We start from the raw sequence: 23,243 nt of genomic DNA on the forward strand, positions 1-23,243 counted from the left end.
GCGCCAATGAAATATATTAATTGAATTAAAATATTCAAATCACTGTGACTGGATGTTTTTTTTGGAACAGACAGGTATGGCAAGATGCTGAACGACACCCATTTAAATTCCAAATATGTATACACATACGTATTTTGATGGGATAGGTACACTGTATTTACTTTACAAAATCGTACGATACCGTTGAAATCGTTCCTGTTGACGCTCTGTATTAACATACACATGCTACTACTGTAAGTGTAGCCCCGTGCTTTCACTGACACAGGAAGCAGTTGCTTCAGTGCTGCTGAAAATTGCTCTTAGGATCAAAAACACCTTTTCAGCAGCTAGACCACGATGTAGAATCACCAGGCGAGGTATCTGTCACTAGTCTAGTATCCGATCCAATGAAAATCACATTTGAGGTAAGGAATTTTTATAATACTTCATTAAAATCAAAAGTGTTCGTGAGACCATTGAGAAGATCGCCGTGAGTCCCTATGGATGGTGATTTTGTATTAGGGAGTGTGTCTCAGCTTGAAAATGAACGCGTGTGTTACAGCAGATTGCTATTGCATTGTATTTGCAATTTTCAGAGTATAATTGTTAAAAATCTGCCCAGCTGTTTTGATTTTTAAATAATGTGCATACGGGATAAAAACGTCATCCAGGTCGACTGCAGCTAATGATATGAACCGCGTTGCCCGACGCAGTGCACGGTTTAATTGATTGTGCGACATCAGTTTTCAAATAGAAGAAAAGTAGCAATAACAATGGTTTATATCAACGGGAACAAAACCCCGTCGACGTGTTTGCATTATATAACATTTAAAATCAACGTCGTCATTAAATTCCTTTATTTAGGCATCGACTACAAGGAACTATTTTAAATGTTACTACAGTACTGGAAAAGAAAATAACTGGTTAAAAGTTTGTCACAAAATTAAGTAGCCTAGTTAAATTGAAAGAACCATGTTCTGACTGAGAACTCATGTGGAATTAAATTTATACATAATCAAGTTCTGTCCAAATGCTGGCAGCTGATTTAGTTGGGCTTGTTAAAAGCTTGAGGGGGTCATGTTGTGTGTTAGCTTCATGAACCAGAAAGGGATTTTTAATATTGTGGCTAAAGGCTTAGCACTGTTCTTAAATCAAATAATTGGACACACACTGTCACTGTCCCTTACCTTAATGAATTGCATCAGTACTATATAAAGCATTTTTTATATATGGTCTTGAACTTTGGATCAGAACAGGGTTCAAGGACTAGATCTGATATATACACTGTATTAGATGCTTGGCTAAACTCAAGTCAGTCTATACTAATTATGAATAGGAACCTGCTGTAAATGGAGGGAATTCTATCTAGCAATATATATATATATATATATATATATATATATATATATATATATATATATATGTCACAGTGAGGGATCCCTATACATATGTACAAAAAGTAACCGAACAAAAAGGAAAAAAGAAAAATCAGTTGGGAATTCTAAGATAGTAAGGTTTTTTTTTTTTTTTTTTTTTTTTTTTTTTTTTTAAATCAAGAAAATTAACTTGGTATTTATTTCTTTGGGCACACTGCAGGTGTTAAGAATTAGTTTTATTTCCCTAAAGGGACATACGTCGGCAGTATGAGCATCAGGTAGACGGCTGCTTGAAGGGATTATGGGAGACAGGAGCCATGTCAGAAGACACGCTAAGAAACTCCCAGGCTTCCTTTCAGGCGGTGGCTCTTCGGGTTTTTGATCTTCCTCATTCATTGTACAACTCCCTTCCTCAGGTAATCGGCCAATCGGTGACAAGCAGTGTGATTGTTTTGTCAGCTGTCAATCGCGATTCATTCCCCAGCGTTTCTGAGCAAAAGCCGTTATGTTCACATTGCAAAACGTAATTTTTTTTTGTTATGTTGATCTCTTTGAAATGATGGTATTATGAAAGGCCCAGCATTGTCTGTATCAATGTTAATTCTTCCCTTTTTCCACCTTGCTTTTAAGGGCTACAGGAGATCATCTAACCCTCAGCATGAACAGAGGCTTATGATAAATTACATGTCACTGCTAACTTAGCAACATTCTTCTTACACACAGTAACTCACAGCAGGCTAAGGGTTAATGACCACCTTTTGTAGGTTGCGCATTATTCTTGATATAGTAGTTTGTTATGATGGGCACTTGGGAGGTAAAGAGACATGCTCGGTATTGAGGACCTTTACTAGCCAATAAGAGGCAGCACTGGCACTAGATTAGTTTTAGATGTCAACTAGATCTCCTTAAATATTAAACACTTGGCTAGATACTCAAAGCTATTTAGTCCAAAACATAATTGGCATGATATTTTCGCAAAGCAATTACACCCAATGAAGTTACCAAACCAGAACTATTCAACTCTGGCGTTGGGGCTTGTGGGTTGGGTAGTGTTGAGTTGTTTCTTCTTTGTTTTAGAATTGTAAATGGTGTTTTGTGTGTTGTGTTGTGTGTCGTGCCCCGGGGGGCTGGGGGCTGGGGTGGGGGTGGTGGGGGGGCGGGGGGAGGTTAGTCTGTTTTTAAATGCCAATGACGATTTGGTGTAAACGGCTTTGAGAATCTAGCTCTCAGTAGTACTCCATTTAAAAATACATAATGCATTCCTCAACGGCAAGACAAGGTTGCTTTAGCAGCATAACTGACTTTTCAGCTGAATTTACCTTTTTTTGTTTTGTTTTGTTTTCTCTTCTTCGTCTCCAGATAAAGTTTTCCCCCAGTGTTAAGAAGCTGTTTGCAGTAACAGTTTTCAGTGCGGTGTCTCTCATTTTTCTTGCCCGTCACTTTAAAAGAAGAAAAGGGAAAACAAATAAAAATGCAACATCTCCATGGGAACAGGAGCAGTTTGTACCAGAATTCCTCAGAACTGTGCCTTCAGAAAAAGGTAAAGTGACAGCCAGCAGGGGATTTGTCTTTCTTTAGGTGTGACAGTCTTCAAAGCTCCTAGATCAGACAGGCTTAATGAAGTGTAGTTAAAATAACGCAGTAGCATACTTACTGTATGTAATCTGTGGTTCTATGTTGCTTCGCAAACACTTCATCCACAATAAATAAACTTGATTACGTAAATAAATCATACGACCTGTTCATGTAGCATTAGCATGCTTTGAAATAATTTGGACTGCTTATGAATTGCAACAGTAAAAATTGATACACCCTGCACATTCTGTACATGCATAAGCTTTTTATATGTGTGTTTTGTTTTATCAATTTAGCAAATCCAAGTTAGGTGACTGTGGGATGAGTTCTACTTTACACACACGCTCCCTTCTTCCTGTAAACTTAACTGAAGTTCATGCATATTTAAAATTGAACTGTTGAGATTTGCGTTTCAGTTTAATGATGGCTGAATGATGCATCCACCCTGTTCTCTCTGTTATAGATTCCAGTCGCACAAGTAGTCGTCAGAACCTGAGCCTTTCCCTAAACTCCAAGGGTCAGTCATGTAGTATGTATTTGAATGGAGAGCTGTACAGCAAGTTTTCAGGCTCAGTACAGAGTCTGGCCTCGGTAAGTTCAATGAAAGGGTTTTATGGTACCCACAACTAGCCTGCAAGCAGCCAACAAATTCCAATCAGTTGTCGTAAAGAGCTTTTAGAGTTTCCATAGATTAAACCATTGTGTGTTTTTGCAGAAGGAATAATCCCTTATTAATATTAATTCCTGTCAGACAACTATTTAATAATGCATGTGTTGATTAGTTCCACAGTTTGGAGGATGTTTTCCAGAGTGATGACATTTTATTGTTCTTTGGCTCTTGAAGACAATAATGTCAAAATTGGTCTGAGGTTAATAAACAATTGTGAAATTTAAACTGTTTAATTTGTAGGGTATTAATCTGGCAGGTAGGTCATGAATGGCATACATCACCTATACAGGGAGAAACTGGAAGGCTTAAAGGATATGTGGCTACAAGGGTTCATTTTCTTAAAGCTGTTCTTGATTTTACTCCTGATCCCTCCCAGGTGAAGAGTGCCAATTCTTCAAACAGCTGTGCTTGTGCCAGCCACTCCTGGGATAAAGCAGCAGATGATATTGCAATGAGTTTGGTCAATATCCCTGTAACTACTCCTGAAAACCTGTACCTGATGGGTGAGTGAGGGAGTTTTAGAATTAGTCGTCTGAATGTTGTAGGATTGCATACGGGTTAGAGTCCCAGTATTGCTTCTCTCTCTTTCTCTCTCTGTCTTTTTTTAATTGTAAAATAAAGTTTGGGTCTTTGCTGGTGTGATTGAGGACCAAGACATCAGGAAGGAGACAGCGTGGTAGATTCCAGAGGAAAGGAGATAGAGAGATCAGAGGAGGGGGAAGATGAGGGGAAGAAAAGGAGGTCAGATTTAGAGAGGTTGAGTTTGAAGTGATGCAAATGCATCCAGGAGGAGATAGCAGACAGGCAGGTAAAGATATGAGAGGCAGAGGTGGGGGAAGAGAGGAAGATATAAGCACCATCTGCATATGTAAATGGTATGAGAAACCATAGGATGTGATGAGGGGGCCCAGGGAGCGGGTGTAGAGCGAGAACAGGAGAGGCCCCAAGACTGATCCTTGGGGGACTCCTGTTGAGAGAGGGTGAGGTGTGGAGGTTGAGCCTCCCCAGGTTACCTGGTGGGTGCGGTTAGAGAGCTAGGAGTAGAGCCAGGTCAGAGTAGTTCCAAAGATTTTCATGTCAGTGAGAGGGGATAGGTGAATAGAGTGATCGACAGCGTCAAAGGCAGCAGAGAGATTGAGGAGAATTATGGCAGGAGAGATAGACAGAACAGGCAGAGTTTAGAGAGTTAGTGACAGACAGGAGAGCAATTTCACTGGAGTGAGCAGAGCTGAAACTAGATTGGAGTTGGTCGAGCAGAGAGTGTTATGACAGGAGGTGAGGGAGGAGAAGAGGGTGGAAGTAGCAGAGTCTACAGAGAGTTGTGAGATGGAATCGATAGGAGGGAGGTGAGAGAGCGGTGGAGGCAAGGACAGAGGGGGAGAGAGTAGACGTTACGGCGGAAGGTGACAGTGGGGGTAGGTGGAGTAGGGAGAGAGGGGAGAGAGAGAAAAAGGGATGAAATAGTGATCAGAGTCCAGAGCACTGACAGAGAGGGTGGAGGGGCAGCAGCGGCGGAGAAAGGACAGAGGATGGGAGTAAGGGGACAGAATAACAGGAATGTGAGAGACAGTCATAGCAGGGCGGGTGAGACAGATCGGTACAGTTGTACTGGGAGCAGGAGCGGAGGGGAAGGGTACAGACCTGTCTAGTAGATGGCATCTTCCAGAGCACTGCTAGGTTCGGAATTTCTCCAACAGCCTCTCCTCGCAGGTCTCTCCTCGCTGGACTCCCACAGCTAGACTCCCGGTTCTTTGGTAGAGAGGTTGTTCGATTGGCTGTCGCTTCGTGCTGGCACACAAATAGGCCTGCTGTCTATTATACTAAACTGTGCTAAAGAAAATACTTGAGCAATACAATAGTTTCTTAAGCAATACAATAATACTTAAAGAATGTTATTTTCCAATATTAAGGTACGGTATCCGAAATCATTGCTGTATCCGTGTCCTTGATGCAGTTGAAGGGCCTGGCCCTTAAATCTGCACAGGCAGAACAAGGTTGTCTAAACTGGCTCAAGAGTATTGATAGCATTAGCTGTGAGCTTGACCGAATCTTGTGGAAGAGTTCAGAAGGCATTTTATCTCCTAGACTCCAGACTATTTTATAAATGTCACTGCAGGCATGGAGTTGTTTGAGGAGGCCCTGAGACGCTGGGAACAGGCCCTGACCTTTCGCAGCCGCCAAGCCGAGGATGAGGCCAGCTGCAGCTCCATCAAACTGGGGGCTGGAGACGCCATAGCGGAGGAGAGCGTGGAGGTGAGATGCGGTTTTATCTTAATTCAAAACTAGAATGATCAAACCAAATAAATGGTTAATAAAAATGCTCCTTGGCTGTTTCTTGATAGTTTGGTGACTTTATCAGTCTGCAAACTGGAGAAAATGCTTAGTAATCCAGCCCAACTTTCTCTACAGCTATAATGCATTGTATTTTATATTTCAACTTTAGTTGACCAAGGTCAGCAGTTCTGTTCTGCCAATTCTGTACCCTGAGGTACAACGTTCTGGTTTGTTACACTTTAAGTTAGTCAGTGGGTGTAAAAGCCTTGACACAACTAATGCTCTCCTTGTAATCTCATGTAATTTATGAATGGATTTCAGATTGTTCTGAAAAGCCTGTGTTCCACTATTGTTATTTGAAAGCGTGTCTTGTGGCAATGCTGGCTCTTGATAATTTGATTTGTCAAAGAACGATTTCAGCTACAGCACGTATTTTCCAAGCTGAGACAAACCTGAAATGTAAATATTTAAAGAAGGTTTTTTTAGTTCATTTGCTGAAGAAGTAAAATGCTGTATAAACAAAGGCTTTCCAATAATACAGAATATAACTGTAGGCGCAAAGGGTATTTTGTCTGTGGCAGTTGGCACTAAAATCTAAAATAGCAAGCATTTACTGGAATGTTGTTAGAAACAGATGAAGTCTTTTGACCACTTTTAGTATTCTAGATTCAGTACATCCTGGGTATTTCATTTATTCACTGTATGAATTATCTGAACCCTTTTTGAATTGCGAGGGCTTTGTTTTGCTAAGGGGTTTCTGAAACATCCTTTCTCCTGCAGGACATCATTAGTGCTGAATTCATCCACAAACTGGAGTCTCTGCTGCAGAGAGCTTACCGCTTGCAGGAGGAGTTTCAGGTCACTCTGGGGGCTTCAGACCCCTCGTCTCTTGCTAATGACATTGGTAAGCCACTTGTCACAGTGTTTATTCATTTATTTTCTAAATAAATCAGCATAGCAATCCTGCCTGGGACTCCTTTCAGTGAGGATATAAGTCTCTAAACCAATGAAATTAATCAGTATGCAAACTATTACAAATCAGTATTCGTCTTAAACTCTCTTTATAAAAGAAAATGACAGATGTGCACATATTAAGTCACACAGGATCTGAACGGTGTATTTGCCCCGATCACTCACAACCAAAGAAACAAAGAAACTTCCCTTCAGCCTGCTAGCTCCCTGCCAGTAGGGCAAAGCCTGTGAGGATATGATTAGGGAACAGTTGTTGTTTTATAAAATGCATGTGAAGTCTGAGGTGCTCATGAATGTGTAGGTTTGACAGCTGTGAAGCTGCAGTGGTGGAATTCACTTGTAAGACATGGCAGCCCTGATCTGTGTGACTCCCGGACTGTGATGGAGCTCTAGAGCAATCTGAGAAATGTATTTCTATTGTGTCAGAGGTGAATTGTCAGTAGAAACAGTAGAGTATTTAAACATAAATTAACAATTTGGCTGTTTCAGATTTTACAAGAATGCAACCTGAAACTTCAGCAAACTAAAAGCAGCCGGTGGTATAATCGCTGTAATATTTGCACCAGCTGTTGGTGATTTTTGAGTGGCACGTCGTAGGTGGCGACACACTGCACTACATTACAACTGGTGCTGGGGAAAAGTAAAAATAGATTTTTTACAGCAACCTTTCAGTTTCTGTGTCACAGGTGATTAAAATAAAGCGGCCGTCTATTTCCAGTGTGTTTACCCTGCAGGCCCAGCTGGTGTCAGTTTCAGTAATCAGGACACTCAGCGAGACAGTTGTGTGTCTGTGACTTTGTCTTTGTGGGGCTCTGAAAGGTTCAGTAAGGGCCTTGAGGTCCTTCATTTGTGTCGAGCAGCACCATTTAGCAGCTTAAGATCCAAGAACTTTCTGCATTCTGTGCAAAACCAAACTATATAAAGCCTTCTCCTCCAAGTTGTGTAGAGGTTAATCACAATATGCATACAACATTGTCCATCACATGGCTAAAGCAGTGCAGCCATACATGACAGAAAGTCCCCTCTAGAAACGTGCATACAAAGCAGATCACAACAGACACACTTATTATATTGGGATTCTTCCACCTGTCGTTCAACAAGTGCGCAACAAATGGGTGAATGACATTGCATTTTAGTAGCTGGGTGGTTTGACTTTAGGTAGCCGTCACATTGTGGTGTTATGTTTAAAATATAGAACACGGTTCTGATTTCTGACTTTGAATGTGAAAATGAGGCTGTAAAAACTAGAATTTCCTCTGTGCCCAGCTGTTGTGTTGGGAGTTGTAAATGATATTTACTGGCCTCTTACTTGGCTGCGAGCAGCTATATAAAAATACCAGGCAGTGTTTACTGTAAAGATTAATTATGCTAACAAATGGGTGGTGGGATGTTGGCTTTAGAACTTTACAGTAAAGGAATTTTGATTGGACCTTTCTAGGACCAGCTGAACCAGCACTAAGTCCCCTGAACCAGCATAACCAGCTGAAAAGCCACTCTGACTAGCATACACCAGTTCTAGTCATATGCTGGATAATTTCTCCCAGGGAAACAAATAAATGAATCTACGACACAAAATCGAGAGGAGTTTATTTATTTGACTTTTCCAGAGTTTATCTCTGGGTTGGCAGAACCTTACACTGGCATTATAACCAAAGCTGGCAGTCATTATTCTGTGCAGAACTTGCCGCTGGTGCAGTGGCTTTTCAGATGAGTTGCCATTTCACTTGTTTGGTTCATGGTTCGACACACACCTATTTTGAAAGAAGTTTAAGGTTAATGGTGTGCAGGTATTCTGCCATAAGTGTAGATTGTCTCTGTAAATGATTACTAGTTGTTTTACTGGCATTCAAATACAAAATGTCACCAAAGTAATTTTGTGCATCTGGGAATGCTTCAAGAAGAGTAGAAAAATCCAGCAGCCAGAATACTTTTAGTACTTTTTTATGTGTGCTTTAACTAATTAAATAGACCCTAGTCATAAAATACAATTAGACCTGCATACGTAATATACATTTCTGTGTTACATGTGCTGTGGCTGGCAGGTACACCAAACATAACATTTGACATTATTAGGCAGACTTTTAAAGTATCAAATTACTCTAGCTACTGACAATAATCCACTTTCCAGTCTAGCTGCTTCATTTCTTTCCAGTAGGACTCTAGTGAAACCAAAAGATGGCAACTAAGTACATTTACCCTTTTCCACTCGCCTGCTATTGCTCACTCTGAAGTCTTAATGGTTTATAATAGGATGCCTGGAAAAAAGGGAGCCACTAAATAGATAACTTCTGAGAAAGAGGTAGAGGGCGAGATGGTCTGTTTGCAGGACCTGTTCTCTGTGGTCCACACCAGGGGGCAGCACCTTGCCCTGCCCTGGTCTTTTTAAGACCCGGTTCCTAAATGGAGCCACCCTCCCCTGGGAAAAGGTTGAGCCAAAAATAGCCCTGGACAGGCTCCCTGGCATTCTTCTCTGTCGCCTAACTCAGCAGATAGCTTCCAAAGCCTACTCTGCAGATCTAACAGTGAAACGCAGTGGAAAGAGCCAGCAGCACATGTAGATTACCTGATTGGGTAGATCCGCTGTTCTTTATACACGCATGGACCTGCAGTTCTCCCTCAAATTCCATATTCTGTAAAGATAGTGTAACTTTTTAAGGTCAGAACCCTCATGGTATGCCTAAGCCAGAGATTGCTGTTTTTGAGAATGACAGAACGGGAAATAAACCTTCAAATAACATAGTACTGGATTCTGATAACAAGCCAGAAAGGGTTGTTCTTCTAGGTTTTATTTAGATGTGAAGAACAGTGTAGAAATGTCTTGTATGTTGGGGGGGTGGGATAGGGTTGGCAGCTGTTTACAGTATGAACATAAGACAAATTGACCTAACCCTTTTATGTGTGAAATATTAAAAATAGCTGGAAAATGTCTTTTTCAAGAGAAAATGGCATCCTCATGCGGTCGTCATGCATTTGCATCTTCCATATGTCCCCATATAAACTAGTAGTTTTTTTTTTTTTTTTTTTTGTATATGTCCCCATATGAGGTCCCCATGTATGACAGGGTTAAATATGTACAATGTCCATGTGTTTTCATGTGTGCCCTTTGCAGCAAGCCCAGTATCCCCATACTGTACAGTCCAGGGCTCACTCTACTATCAATATCTTTCCCAGGCTGAGTTTATGATATACATTCCACTTCAGCAGGAATCAGCCATGTCTGTTGAGCACATTTTATATGTGACCTTTCCCAGCTGTCGGATCGTGCTATTTCCATTCATTTGAGCCCCGTAATAAAACCCTCTGTTTCATCCACAGTGCACCCGTGTTCTAAAGCAATAAGACATTACTCATCACCAATATCTTCACTAGGTATTGTTGGGTGTGTGACAGACTGGACCATTCATTCAGCAACACTTCATGCTGAAATAAGACCTTTGCATCTGCATGTAGTGTCTTCAACATTCAGAATAAAAATAGGTTCTGACTACTCTGACATCCACAAGAGATATGTGGGATCTGATTTATAATAAAATGTGATGATGTAACTGGAATAAGAATGTATCCTTGATGACTGCATGTCAAATCCACCTCGGTCACAAATCTACAATCCTGTTCCATTGTGGTTTTTCTTGTTTTTTTTTTCATTGATTGTTCTTAATATAGGGCAGCATGGTGGCGTGGTGGTTAGCGCTGCTGCCTCACAGCGCCAGGGTCCTGGGTTCAAGTCCAGCCTAGGGATCTGTCTGTGTGGAGCTTGCATGTCTGTGTGGTTTTTCTCTGGGTACTCCAGTTTCCTACCACAATCCAAAGACATGCTGTTCAGGTTGATTGGTTGTTCTAAATTGCCCTCTGTGTAAAGAGTTTGTGTGTGTGGTGCCCTGTGATGGACTGGTGTCCCAGCCAGGGTGTAGTCCTGCCTTGCACCCTGTGTCTGCCAGATTAGGCTCAGGCTCACCACAACCCTGTAAAGGATTAAACAGTTAATGATAGTGGATGGATGGATGTTCTTAATACTTTGTACAGGTCTTAATTCTCCAACTAGAGGGTAAAGAAGGTAGCCAAACAAAAGCATCAATCCATAAGAGCAGGTTAAAGTTATACATCTTTGCAGTTCTTCAACAGGGGGCACTATGTGCTATGCAAAAAGCTGTATTAATAAAGCAATATTAATACAGATGTATTTATCTAACTCTGCATTTTATTGATGTGTTTGAACATACATAGGTGCTGGACTGATTTGTTTAGCCACAGAGGAGGTGCAGGAGACACAGCTGCAGTTGGAGCAACCTTGTCAGCACCCTCTGTCTGAGAGGCCAATTACTTTTTCAAATCCATTTAGACAACACAGTTTCATATTGTAGTCAACTGCATGGGTGTTTTGATCTCAGTCCTCCAGAACTCATTTCACATGATTAGTCCCACTATAGTCATCCGGTTTTGGCAGTGAAAGGGTTTTACTACACATGTCAAAAAGGCCTTGGCAGTTGTAGCATATTCCAGTGACATTTAGGTCCTTATTGTTTGAACCCTCAGACTATCTTGTAAGGTACTGCTTCACCTGCAATGTTCCAAACTTATGGGCACTTACAACTAGCCCTTTTTTGTTGAACTGTGTGAGACGAGCAAGCCAGCATTTCAGGATAGACTGCTGTGTTCTTCTGCAAGTCCTTGCATAATGTTTTAGCACAATTTAGACTTCAGCAGCTGCGTTTTCCTTTGATAGTGAAATCAAGTGATCACGCAAATACCTTACAAGGTCTGCAAATGCTTCTCGTAATGATTTGCAAACATTCCTCATGTAGAAAATCACAGTATTTGGCTACAACAGTTCAAGAGTTTGTCAGCATATGGTTTTATTTGTGGGCTGTGATAAATTGCTACTTTTTTGGCTGGTGAAAGGGATTTTCAGACTGCCTCCTGAACTGTACCATCATATTCATCCATAAAAAGAATTTGTCTGAACTTAAGTTTTGCTGCCGACTTGGAAAAAAAAAAACAAACAAAAACCCATCTACTAGTCTGTTTATCTTGCTGCTGGCCCAGCGATATATTGCTATTTTTGGAAGTGCAGCAGCATTTTTGCAGGCTTTTTTTTTTTTTTTTTTTTTACAGTAGAGTATGACTGTTAATTTTGTTTGCTATGTCTAAATTAAAAAGGGGAGCTTTTTTTTATCCCCAGTGATGGGGATATAGCGGAGGAATCTGTCCATGTAGCACACCTACATTCCCATACGTTGGTTGTAGGTTCTTTGTTCTCTGCTTTGACATGTTGTTAATTGTGTATTGACAGCTGTGGCGGGGATGGACTCTGTTACTCACATGCTTTTTGGTAGCTTCCATGTTTAAATTCTTTGTCATTTTGTTAGCCAGTGTTGGCACATAGTACGTATGCTTGCAGTAACTTAAACCATAGAGGCTTGCCATTGCCAACCAAAACAGATTTTTAAATCTCAGGAAGAAAGTCCAACGTAGAAAGTATTTTGTCCATTCGCTCCACATCTTAGTGGTTTTCATTATGAGTTACACAGTTCGAGCATGGATTGTTCAAAGATAGTTCTAAAGCATGTTAATTCAGGAAGATTCTTTTGAGTTCTGTGTCTGCTGGGGTCTTTATGTTAGCTGTACTAAATACACTTAGGAAATACTTCTTCTGTTTGTCTTTCTTAATGGATTCTCATTAACAAAAATAAGCATAATAAGTGTGAAGCTCAGCATATTAAGAAAGCAATGCAACACCATTTTTTTTTTATTGTGTGTGGGTGGGCATTATACAGCATTAGATGTTTATACAGCAGTATATACAGTGTTTATTTACACTCCTGTTTAGTACAGCATGCTGTCAGGATGTTGCACACGACAGGCCTTCCTGATTGCACCTCAGAGGTTTCAGTGCACTGCAGAGAGTGTGAATCTGGTCCTAATAAAGATGTCTGACTTCAAGGAGTGAAAGTAAAGAAGAAATTCAGAGCTGGTTTCTTACTCCTCCTGGTCTCTCACCTGGAGGATAGCTGACCATAGCTATTGTGTATGAGTGTTTGTGCTGAGCTCTGCTTTAATTGACCTGTCCTTTACAAGATATAGCAAAGGACCTGCTTTCCCTCGCCCCCTCTCAAGTCATGAGAAGTGTGTGTCTGACAAACTCTGCATTAAAACAAAAAACAAAAAAGAAGAATCTGTTTACTTCTTGTAACTATGTACAGTACTGACGAGAGAGGAAACTCCCAACGCAATTCTGCTTCTTTTTCAGCTCCTGCATCTACACTGTTTTGTAGGCCATAGGTTGTTGTAAGTGTCTCCATCTTTTTAATAAGAGGCTAAGTTTGGATTCAAACCCAGGATTTTCCCAGGAAAGAAAACTGACCACTCATTTACAAGAGTGTCCTGTGATTAGCAAGCCAATCGCTTCATGGAAAATTTGACCTGCAGTTTTAAAAGGTTGTCCATCTGTCTGACCATTGCGATCATTTGAAATCACTGTTAAGGTATGTGAATCCGTTGGTCAACGGGTCCAGTGAGCATGCTGGTATCAAGCCACTTATCCTCTGTAAGGGCTCCTAATTTAGCACAGCCATAGTAACTGATAGCGGTGACATTAGGTAGCTGAAAGCTGATATGGAGATGAAGCAGGCAACAGCGAAACCAGACTGAAAAAAAAACCAGGAGTTTGTACTGGAAAAACATCAGCAGAGCTTTGATGTAACAACTTGGGAGAGTTTTTCAGTGAAACAGACCAGCAACACCTGGCATAATATGCCTTGAATTTCATTCTTTTGGGTGGAGGGTAGGAGGGAGAGCAAACAAAATAAAAATAACAAAGAACATTAAGCATTTCAAAGTGACGAGCAGCTTCACTTTTCTTGGCTTCAGAAGCACATCTCTGTGTTAGCAAATGAATTGGACCTTGCCTGACACAAAGACTTATAAGTAATCGTTTGTTATTTAATTCAGCAGCTTTGACGGTTTCTTGACTGTTTTGAGGAGGGGGGTTATTAATGGCAGCCATTTGCGATTTTTGTATTGAATAAAAAATTAAATAAGAAAAGCCTGAATGGTCAACAAATTCAGTTCACCTGTAAAATATTTACTGAACCTTCTGTCCATGAGGGGAAGTGCTGATTTCAAATACAGTGTGATGGGATACTAAAGCTAAAACATATTGTCGTTTTAGGAGAAGATACAAAACAATCTTATGAAAACACTATTCCCATCATCCTGGAATATTTAGCTACGTTCTCTTTGTGTTCATTTTACACAGTAAGCAGCTTGGTGAGAAAATCAGCTTTAACATGAAAAAAGTGACCCACACTTTGATCTGGTCCAAAAGCTTGGTAAATCTGGTTTTAATTAAGGATTTGTGTCACAGAAAATAGGCAAGCAGTTCTGTTAGATTTCAGGAGTTTGAAACAATACCATTGTTTCCAGGCCCCATACTGTATTGATAAAGATCGAATTATTATTATTATTATTATTATTTTTTATAAAGATAAAGACACAGACATCACCGTTAAAGAGGATTCTGATGACTTCTGTCTGAGGGACACATTGAGCATCGCATCTACAGATTCATTTGTCTCCGCGGCTGAGGTAAGAAAATGCACAGGGACCATGAAGATACTGGTTTCCAATGTCTTTGCATGGTAAGAGTGTGTGTGTTATAGCAGTGCTTTGTGTGGTCTGTATGTGAAGCATTACAAGTCTATGCAATGATCAAGTTCACCTGACTGTGGTTAAAGGCTTGTGAATGAAGTTTGAGCTTGGTGGAAGCAGAGCATGCAAACCAGAGATAGCTTGACATTTCAGTCCTGTAACTCTTATTAATCCACACACCACTGTAAGGATCAAAACCACTGCAGTGTTAATATTTATGAGTAGTCACTGTTTCAAAGCTTTTTATGACTAATATAAACCTAGATGCCATTAATGACTCATGTCTACTAAAGCATTAGGATTTTATCATGAAGCTAAAGTGCACACAGCTATGACTTGTCAGCTAGAATGTCCGGTGAAATGTATGTATTATATATATATATATATATATATATATATATATATATATATATATATATATATATATATATATATATATATATATATTATTAAAATAAGCATTAAAAGAAAGTTTGCTGCCCTAGCTTTAATCACTAAAAACATACAGAAAAAAAGATCATGCAACTTGACAGAGCGATGATGAGTCTGTCTCTGGTGTAAGAATGGGTTCCTTCTGAACTGCCTCAAAACCAGCACTACTAGCGGACAGGAGGAGAGCTGAGAAAAAATGACATATGGTAAAAAAAAGAAAGAAAGAATAGACTAGCCTTATAAAGAAGTGAAAAGGTTTGCATGTTATTATATGTAACCTGCATTAACAGTCTTAAATGTATATATTTTAGTGTATCAGTCCTAAAAACAAAGTGACACACACACACACACAGCAGCAGAACTCATGTTTTCGGGGTGTTTGATTGAACTTTATAATTGTCCACTTTAGGCTGGAGAGAAGAGAACACATCTTATGTAATGGTGTGTAAATGGTTTGAAGATGTCTATTGTTAATGATGCAATGTAAATCAGACCACACCACTGAACGCTTTGATTATACAGTAGTTTAGATTGTTTTGGCCCCTGTTGAAACCACCTGTGCCAGTTCACGTGTTTTGGCAGAGAGTTTGAGATAACACGAAAATGCATGTCTCCCTACACCTGATATTCTTTAACTGTGTTCCAGATCATTTCCACAAATCAGATAGTTTAGCAACAGAAAGAGTGCTGCTGGGAGATTGTTGCCATGGTAACTGTTTTGGCTGTTGCTGGAATGTTCTTCTACATCTGCAAGACATTTTAATCCTGAAGTTCAGAGGATCTTAGTAGACCAAGATTAGAGAACACATATTTACAGACTTATTTTTGCCTGTTTGGTTTTTATGAAACCTTGAAAAGTACATTAAGTAAAGTTCTTGTTTCACTGAACCAGATAAACATTAATGCTGGACTAACTATTGTTACCTAAGATACAGTCTGGCCCAGCAAATGCGTACCATTAAGAACACTGCATTGTGGTAATCTCCTAGTATCGTTCTAGCTGAACATTATCACTTAGTTGTGTATTTGGTTTGAATAGGGTACAATAGGGGAAGGTTGTAGAGAGAGGTGGCCTTACTACTTAAGCAACTCTGGGGATATTATAGATATTTGAAGTTTGTGCTGTTAAAAAACAGGGCTTATGAAATCTTTATAATAATAATAATAATAATAATAATAATAATAATAATAATAATAATAATTTGGCAAACATGTATTTTACCCCATTGAAGCTGTTTCTCCGCTCTTTTGACTGTTTAGGGACTGATTGTAGAGCTCTCCAAATTCATTTATATGTATAAACCTGATGGCTCTGACAAATCTTTGGTAAAGAAGAAAAAACAAGGTTGGCAAATTTGTAGAAAGATTGCAAGTTTGGCTGTGTTGGGTTTGTATTGTATAGCTAAATAGTATTTGCGTAGTCGGAGAATAATATAAATATTTTCTGTCTTCAAATAAGTAAACTGACATGCCCGAGCATTTGTCATTTAGGAGATCCTTTCGGTTATCAAGGAGCAGCTGATGCCAATGTTTAGCGTTTTTTTCTTGCATCCAATGGCTGATGTATTTTCACAGCTGCTGCTCTATTTAGGGACTCGCTCGCTGTCTTTTCAGGCATGCCAGCAAAGAGACGAGTCAGGCTGAGGGAGGAGGGGCTGTAAGAATCAAACCGCTCGGGATTCTCAGGGCTTCTTCCTACCTTTTAGTCGACCGAATTGACATATTGATGATTAATCTGGGTTGCTGGGGTAGGAACTGGCTTCCTTTTGAACTGCCCATGAACACATGACACATGTTGTAGCCATTAAACAGATGGATCTCTCTTTCTGGTTGGCCACAGAGGACGTATTCATGCTGAGATAAGAATTCTTATTTCTTTCTTTACAGCCCTGTCCCGTTGTTGATTGTAACATTTGATGCCGGTTCACCAGTATATCAAATTTGCAGTGCTTTCCTTTTAAATAGGTGCAACCCCATTTACCTTTCATTTTGGTGTGCCCCTCTGTTCCAGGAGTTGTTTCCAATTCCCCACTCCATAATCTGGACAAAGCTTTGTAAATAAATAAAGTCCAGTTATGAATGGCTGAGAGCTCTCCAGTGATTTTTGTGAGACTGGTGTAGTGCTGTATTAGCCTTTAGAGATAAAGAAATGTTCAGCTGTCCGGTACTAAGAAGTCCTTGTTCTTGTTTCCACAGCTGTCAGAGCAGAGAGAGCTTCGGAATGCCTTCGCTCTGAGTGCTCTGTGTCACTGCCCACTGTATGAAGAGGCTCTGCATCAGGCCGAGGAAGGGAAAATCTCCTGCAGAGTGCTGAGGCAAGTGGGTGGGGTAGTTTGTTTACTCACCTGTGTCAGCCTCTGTGTGTGGATGTGAATGAGAAGAAATACAACTAAAATAAAGGAAGGGACTGCTCCGTTAGTAAACCTCTATTTTTGTTTTCTGTCACTCAGGACAGAGATGTTGGAGTGTTTGGGGGACACTGATTTTCTCGCCAAGTTGCATTGTGTGCGCCAGGCATGCCAGGTAAACTTTCTGAAGCGTCCCATGTGGGATTCCTCTTTAACCAATAACCATAAGCTACATTGGATTGTTATGATCGTCTTGATTCATGGCATGTTTCCTTAATAATATGAAATCATTACATCTCCTTGTATTGTTATGCTCTTGAAGAGTGTAAAAAAGTCTTCTGTTTTAAAAAAATGAAGTTTTATAAAGGGTTCTAAATCCTTATGCAAAAGGTGGTACATTTCCCAAAACATAGATGGCCTTTACTATCGCTATACAGTTAAAAAAAAAAAATTCTGATTTGCTGCTAATTTTTTTTTTTAGCTGAGGGAAAATGTTCTAAATGAACACTTCTACCTCTATTTAACACATGGATTTATCTTTTTCAAATATAAGGTCCATTGTTTAATTAAAGTAAACCACTTCTGTAAGTACATGCGTGTGATGAATTGGTGTCACTAAATTGTACGTAGAAGTGCAGGGGAGTCGAGCAGTACTATGTAACTTGAAAAGGACTGAGAAGTATTGCTAAACAAGGGTTGTTTAATTGTTGTAAGATAAGGAATACAATGCCCCTTTTCTTTTATTAGGTCTTTCTCTCTGAAGCTGGAACTCGGACATTTCTTGCTGAAACAGGAAAAAAGATTTTGTCAGCTATAATAGTGAAAGCACGCAAGGTAATGTTAGTAAATACACACTTACTAAGCAGTGATGGCTATAACATCACCTGTGTCAACACCCATGATGCGGTCTTTCCAGAGTGAGAGAGGTTTGGTCAGTATAATGGTAGAAGTGGTAACTGAAGCCAAAAGGCAGCCATGTGTAAATGGGTTCTTTTTGTTTGTTGCTAAACATTTAGACTTTTCCTAATAGTTTACAAGACTTTGAACTGACCTCTCAGTCATTTATCATGCACACAAAAAAAACAGACAACTTGTGATTGTGACAAATAAGGCAAGAACCAATTACACAAGAGGTCTACAGGGGTGTCTGCGCAGCAGAGAACTTAAAAATAGATTGGGACTAAAGAAGTGTTTACAAGGGGAGATGTCTACAGGCTTTAAAGGCAACTACTTTTAAATGTATCAAACAAATTCATAAAACACAGTAGTGTATGTAATGTATATGAGATAAGATATAAATGTAAGATGTTTTCAGTTTCATTTGAAATGTCACCTACAATAAAGACTCATTTTAATAATCTTGATACACAGTGTCTTTTTTAATGATCAGAGTGGCAGCAATATTTAGATTTTCCGCTGTTCAAGTTCAATTGAATTATCCCTCCATTAAGTGAAATCACACGATTCCTTAAAGCTTCATTGTTATTTGACAGCAGTTCTTTAGCGATTGTAACCGTCTCTGATGTGTCAGTCCCAGTTTTACTTTGTTTACCCACTTACAGAAACCCTGATAATAAGGAGCGCTGGTGATTGCCAGTCCTGATGTGGAGTGAAAATGCCTATTCATTGACGTACTTGTTGGTTTGTCCTGTTACAGAGCCCGAAGAGATTTGAGGAGGTCTTTGAGGAAATGATGGATTTCTTAGAGCAAACAGACCACTGGGAGAACACCAAACTAGAACTTGCTACACGAGGGGTGGGTTTATTAACCTCTGGTCAAGTGAAGCTGTCCTTGTTTACGGGGAATGTTAGTTATTGATGTCGAGGTTAATTTATACGGCAATTTAAATTGTGCAACACTATGTATCAAATAATAAAACAATTTCACTCCTTAATCTCAAAAGGGATGAATTTAACATTTTGCAGATTTAGTCCAAATAAAGATTGTCCTGAGATGCTCAGATCTGCTGATTGTGATTTGGATAGTCATAGGAACCTTTTGAGTTTCCAGAATGATATTTTCTCAGTATTGATTTCTTGTTTTTTGCTTTTCACAGGTAAAGCATCTGAATTTTTATGACATAGTCCTGGACTTCATTCTGATGGATTCTTTTGAAGATTTAGAAAACCCGCCCATTTCTATCCAGAATGTTGTCAACAACCGCTGGCTCAACAGTTCTTTTAAAGAAACCGTAAGTAATTGTGGGTTTTGTTTTGTTACTATTCTACTGGAATCTCCTTGAAATCCCAGCATATTCTTCTAAAGATCCCTGTAGGCAGCTCTAATTCTTAACTGCTGCCATGTGCTTCTTGTAGGATAACCCTGTAGACATGAATACATGTTTGGCTTTGCCCTATAGGCATACTTGGGCTAATCTCTTTTAAAATGGAAGGCCAGTGTCAAATGAAACTTGCTTTTTTCTGGCACAATCGGCCGAGTGAACCTCCAGCAGTATTTTTGGATGCTGCTGTACTAGGAGAATGACATGCATCATCCAGCACGTGTTATCAACACCACTCAAACCAACCATCAAGCGCTGGGGAAGAAGAGTTTCACATAGCAGAGGAGAACAGATCAACTGGCTGACTCAGTGATGTGAAGTCATGAAAACTCCATGTTTCTGCCAGGCTTCGCTCCCTGTAGACAAGGAGATGGAGGTCGAGATCAGTCCCCCCCCCCCCAGAAAATGTGTATCACATTATGTATATATATATATATATATAATATATATATATATATATATATATATATATAATGCAATGCATTGAAAAGAGATCATGAGTCATACACTCACTAAACAAAAGGTTTTGTACCGGTAAGAAATATTACTGTTGTATTGATCATGCAATATCAACACATGTGTTGCCAAGAAATCTCATTCCAGAAGATTTATTTCTCTCACCCAGAAGCTGGATATTTTGTAGTCGTTGCTGGGTTTTGATTGTTTAAGACCTTATTTGGAAAACTTTGGGGAAAGTATTAGCATGGTAGGCTGTGTCTGAAAGCCAGCATCACAGTGATGTGGGTCTACATTCCTTAATGTTGTTTCTGCATTTGAAAAGAATGTGAAGTATTTCTTCTTGAAAACTTGTCTGAAGAAATGACAGTTGGCTTTAACTTTGGGAATGAGTTGTTGTAATTGTTTGCTTATTATTTTTCAGTGCCAGCAGTCTCTGCAGCTTTTAACCCTGCATCAAATGACTCTCAATGTAGTCACCAGTATTATTGGTACATAAATTGCGTAGTCGCTAAAGCTGTTTTTATGAAAAAGCAGATGTCTTTAAGGTGTGCTCTGCAAAATGTTTTAATTGCTTTTTGCTTGTCATACAAATTAGACAAAAAGAGGTGTGATTACTACCATAGATTCACACTGATTGATAGAATGGCACTGGGTTGTAAGCAGTGTACTGTAGCTAAGACCTTTTAATCTGTTTGTAGGCAGTGGCTTCCAGCTGTTGGTCAGTACTGAAGCAGAAGAAGCAACACATGAAGGTAAAGTTACGCCCCCAACCCCCCATTGCATAGCAGTTTCAACTATTCCAGGTGTTATGATGAGGATTATGGCAAACATGAGCGCCTATTACCTGAAACTTGAAACTTTAAGTTTTGGACACATAATAAATATATTTTTGATAAAAATGGAAAACATTTTCATTCTTTGGTGTTATATGGGGGAAAAATCCTCATGAGGTCATCATGCATTTGCATTGTCCATATCTCCCCATATAAGGACAAGAAAGGAGTTATTTATTTATTTTTGTTCTCTGTCCCATATCAGGTCGCTGTGCATGAAAGGGTTAAGTACATAGGAATTCACTGCAAACTATTCTTCTGTTTTACTGAAATACACATTCATGGCATTCCCTTGTATGCAAGGGAAGTCTTGTTTCCAATCTGCAAATCAATGCTTTTTTGGGGGGACATAATGTGTTTTCCGGTTGATCCCAGAGGGTTGTAAATGTATTCCTGTATTGTTGGTATAAACAGGTGCCCGATGGCTTCATTGCACACTTCTATGCTGTATGTGAACACATCAGCCCAGTTTTGGCTTGGGGATTACTTGGGCCCAAAAGCTCCCTGCATGACTTCTGCTCCTTCTTTAAGGTACAAGGACTTCTACAGCACTAATTTGCTTAAAAAAAAATTGTATAAATCATTTATCCTAAAATAGACGGGGGGGGGGGGGGGGGGGGGGCGGGGTGGAGGTGGACTTTGTACATCCTGAATATATAATTGGTCTGAGTGCCATGGGGATTTACAGCAGTATTAATTCAGAAGCTTGAAGGCTATTAGACTTGTGCTGTTTTAACATCTATCTTAATGTGTTGATATTACCCTGGAGAAGGTATTTATTGTAGTTCTGCTCATGCCAAGTGTCTGTTATGGATGTAACAACGCTGCATAACTCCTGTACCTCCTTCAGCTAAAATCCGCAAGCGTCCACAAGGCAAGGCTCGGTGCAGTGGATGAAGATACTGCCTTTAGGCATGTTGGTTTAACCCTGACACATTGTTTTAAGAGCACAGATAATTGGGGTTCAAGTGATTCATTACAGCTTCTGTGTCTCAACAGTGTATTCATTTATTTGTTTCATTAGCAAGCTGGGGTCAATGCTGGCCCTTCCCCCCTTCCCCCCACTCCACCACCCCCCTCCTGGTATACGGTGGGGACTTTTTAGTAACCCAACCCTTTGGATAAACTAACCTCGCAATGTGATGTACATGTAATGGTAGAAGGTCATCAAGTGGTTTTAAAAAAAAAAAAAAAAAAAGTAATTTTAAAAAGGAATCTCCACAAGATACAGTAAAATCTGTTCTCTCTACAGGATCAGGTGCTGTTCTTTCTCAAAGACATTTTCGACTTGGAGAAGGTGAGGTACACCAGCACAGAGAGCCTGGCGGAGGACATGCTGCAGCTGCTGCACCACCGCTCCGAGCTCCTCATGGCTTACCTGGGAGCAGAGGCTCTGAGGCACGTCAACGGCTGCGTGAGCGGCCAGACCCATGTGGTGACCAGCGGACTGCCGGAGTCACGTGTGCAGTGACCAGCTTTGCTCTGTTAGCTTCAGCACTTTGGTGTCTTTGAAAATATTAGCACCTCAAAATGCACAGCAATGCAAGTTCAAGATGGACTCAGGGAAGGTTTCCACAGAATGGTATCGGGTTCAAAATTCCAATGTTGTTGTTGTTGTTATTATTATTATTATTATTATTATTATTATTATTATATAAATGTTGCTAATATTTGTTTGGTTTTAAACCTGGCGAGATCTATTGAACAACTTGAAAGAAAAGGATTTGCTGTTCATCTTGGTGGCTGTTTTAATTTGAAATACTGTAATCCGTGCAATAATTGTGTTGCACCTTAGATTTATGGAATTATATCTGCCAAATTGTTATGTGAATTTTTTCCTTAACAATCAGTGTGTGGCCATGAAATGAGTTGTCGCTTGTCATATGAATATTTAATGCTCTGTTATGATTGTAAACCTAAAGCCACGTTGCTGCTTTGTATGCCTTGTTGGAAAACAGATTTCAACACTATGTAATCACTGCTAGACCTTGATAGAGGTTTTCTTTTGAGATTGTATATGGATCTCAAACGGCTGGTACATGCTTAGCACCCTTATATTTGAAATACTGGAAGCTTACGTTTGTGCAATGAAATGCAGTGAATGTATCACTCTGTTCTTTAATGTGCAAAAGCCTTACTCACGGTATGCAAATCCATCATTGTTCTGATTTTGGGGTGACAATGATCAGAGCAGACCTGATTGGCGAAACAGGTATGTTAACATGCACTTAGTATTTTGCATACTACAGTAAGATGCATTTTTTGTTTGTGGAATATGCCATTCCTATAGAATTTCCTGCAAAATTGGAGCTCATGGACAGAAATCCATTTTTAAACAAATGAAGTTGTGTGAATGTTTCTTTCGGGATTCTGCAAACTGCATACCACCTAAGAAA

The 23,243-nt window shown here is 39.8% G+C and overlaps 1 protein-coding gene across 3 annotated transcripts; it reads left to right on the forward strand.

Moving 5' to 3' along the window:
• The first annotated feature begins 234 nt into the window (after nt 1–234).
• LOC121331215 (mitoguardin 1-like) lies at nt 235–23,225 on the forward strand. Of its 3 annotated transcripts, none has more exons than XM_041278455.1 (16): nt 235–404; nt 1,576–1,771; nt 2,715–2,895; nt 3,394–3,521; nt 3,977–4,103; nt 5,717–5,853; nt 6,655–6,778; nt 14,330–14,430; nt 17,122–17,240; nt 17,376–17,448; nt 18,021–18,107; nt 18,931–19,029; nt 19,331–19,465; nt 20,713–20,766; nt 21,262–21,378; nt 22,100–23,225. In XM_041278455.1, the coding sequence occupies exons 2-16, from the start codon at nt 1,673–1,675 to the stop codon at nt 22,316–22,318; spliced, it is 1,800 nt and encodes a 599-aa protein (XP_041134389.1). In that variant the 5' UTR covers nt 235–404; nt 1,576–1,672; the 3' UTR covers nt 22,319–23,225. The 3 variants fall into 3 exon arrangements, with proteins under 3 accessions (XP_041134389.1, XP_041134388.1, XP_041134390.1); XM_041278454.1 differs by having other exon boundaries at nt 1,606–1,771; XM_041278456.1 differs by lacking the exon at nt 21,262–21,378 and having other exon boundaries at nt 1,606–1,771.
• Nucleotides 23,226–23,243: the final 18 nt, after the last annotated feature.

Source organism: Polyodon spathula, chromosome 18 (genome assembly GCF_017654505.1).
Source record: "Polyodon spathula isolate WHYD16114869_AA chromosome 18, ASM1765450v1, whole genome shotgun sequence".
In the NCBI taxonomy this organism is placed as follows: domain Eukaryota; kingdom Metazoa; phylum Chordata; class Actinopteri; order Acipenseriformes; family Polyodontidae; genus Polyodon; species Polyodon spathula.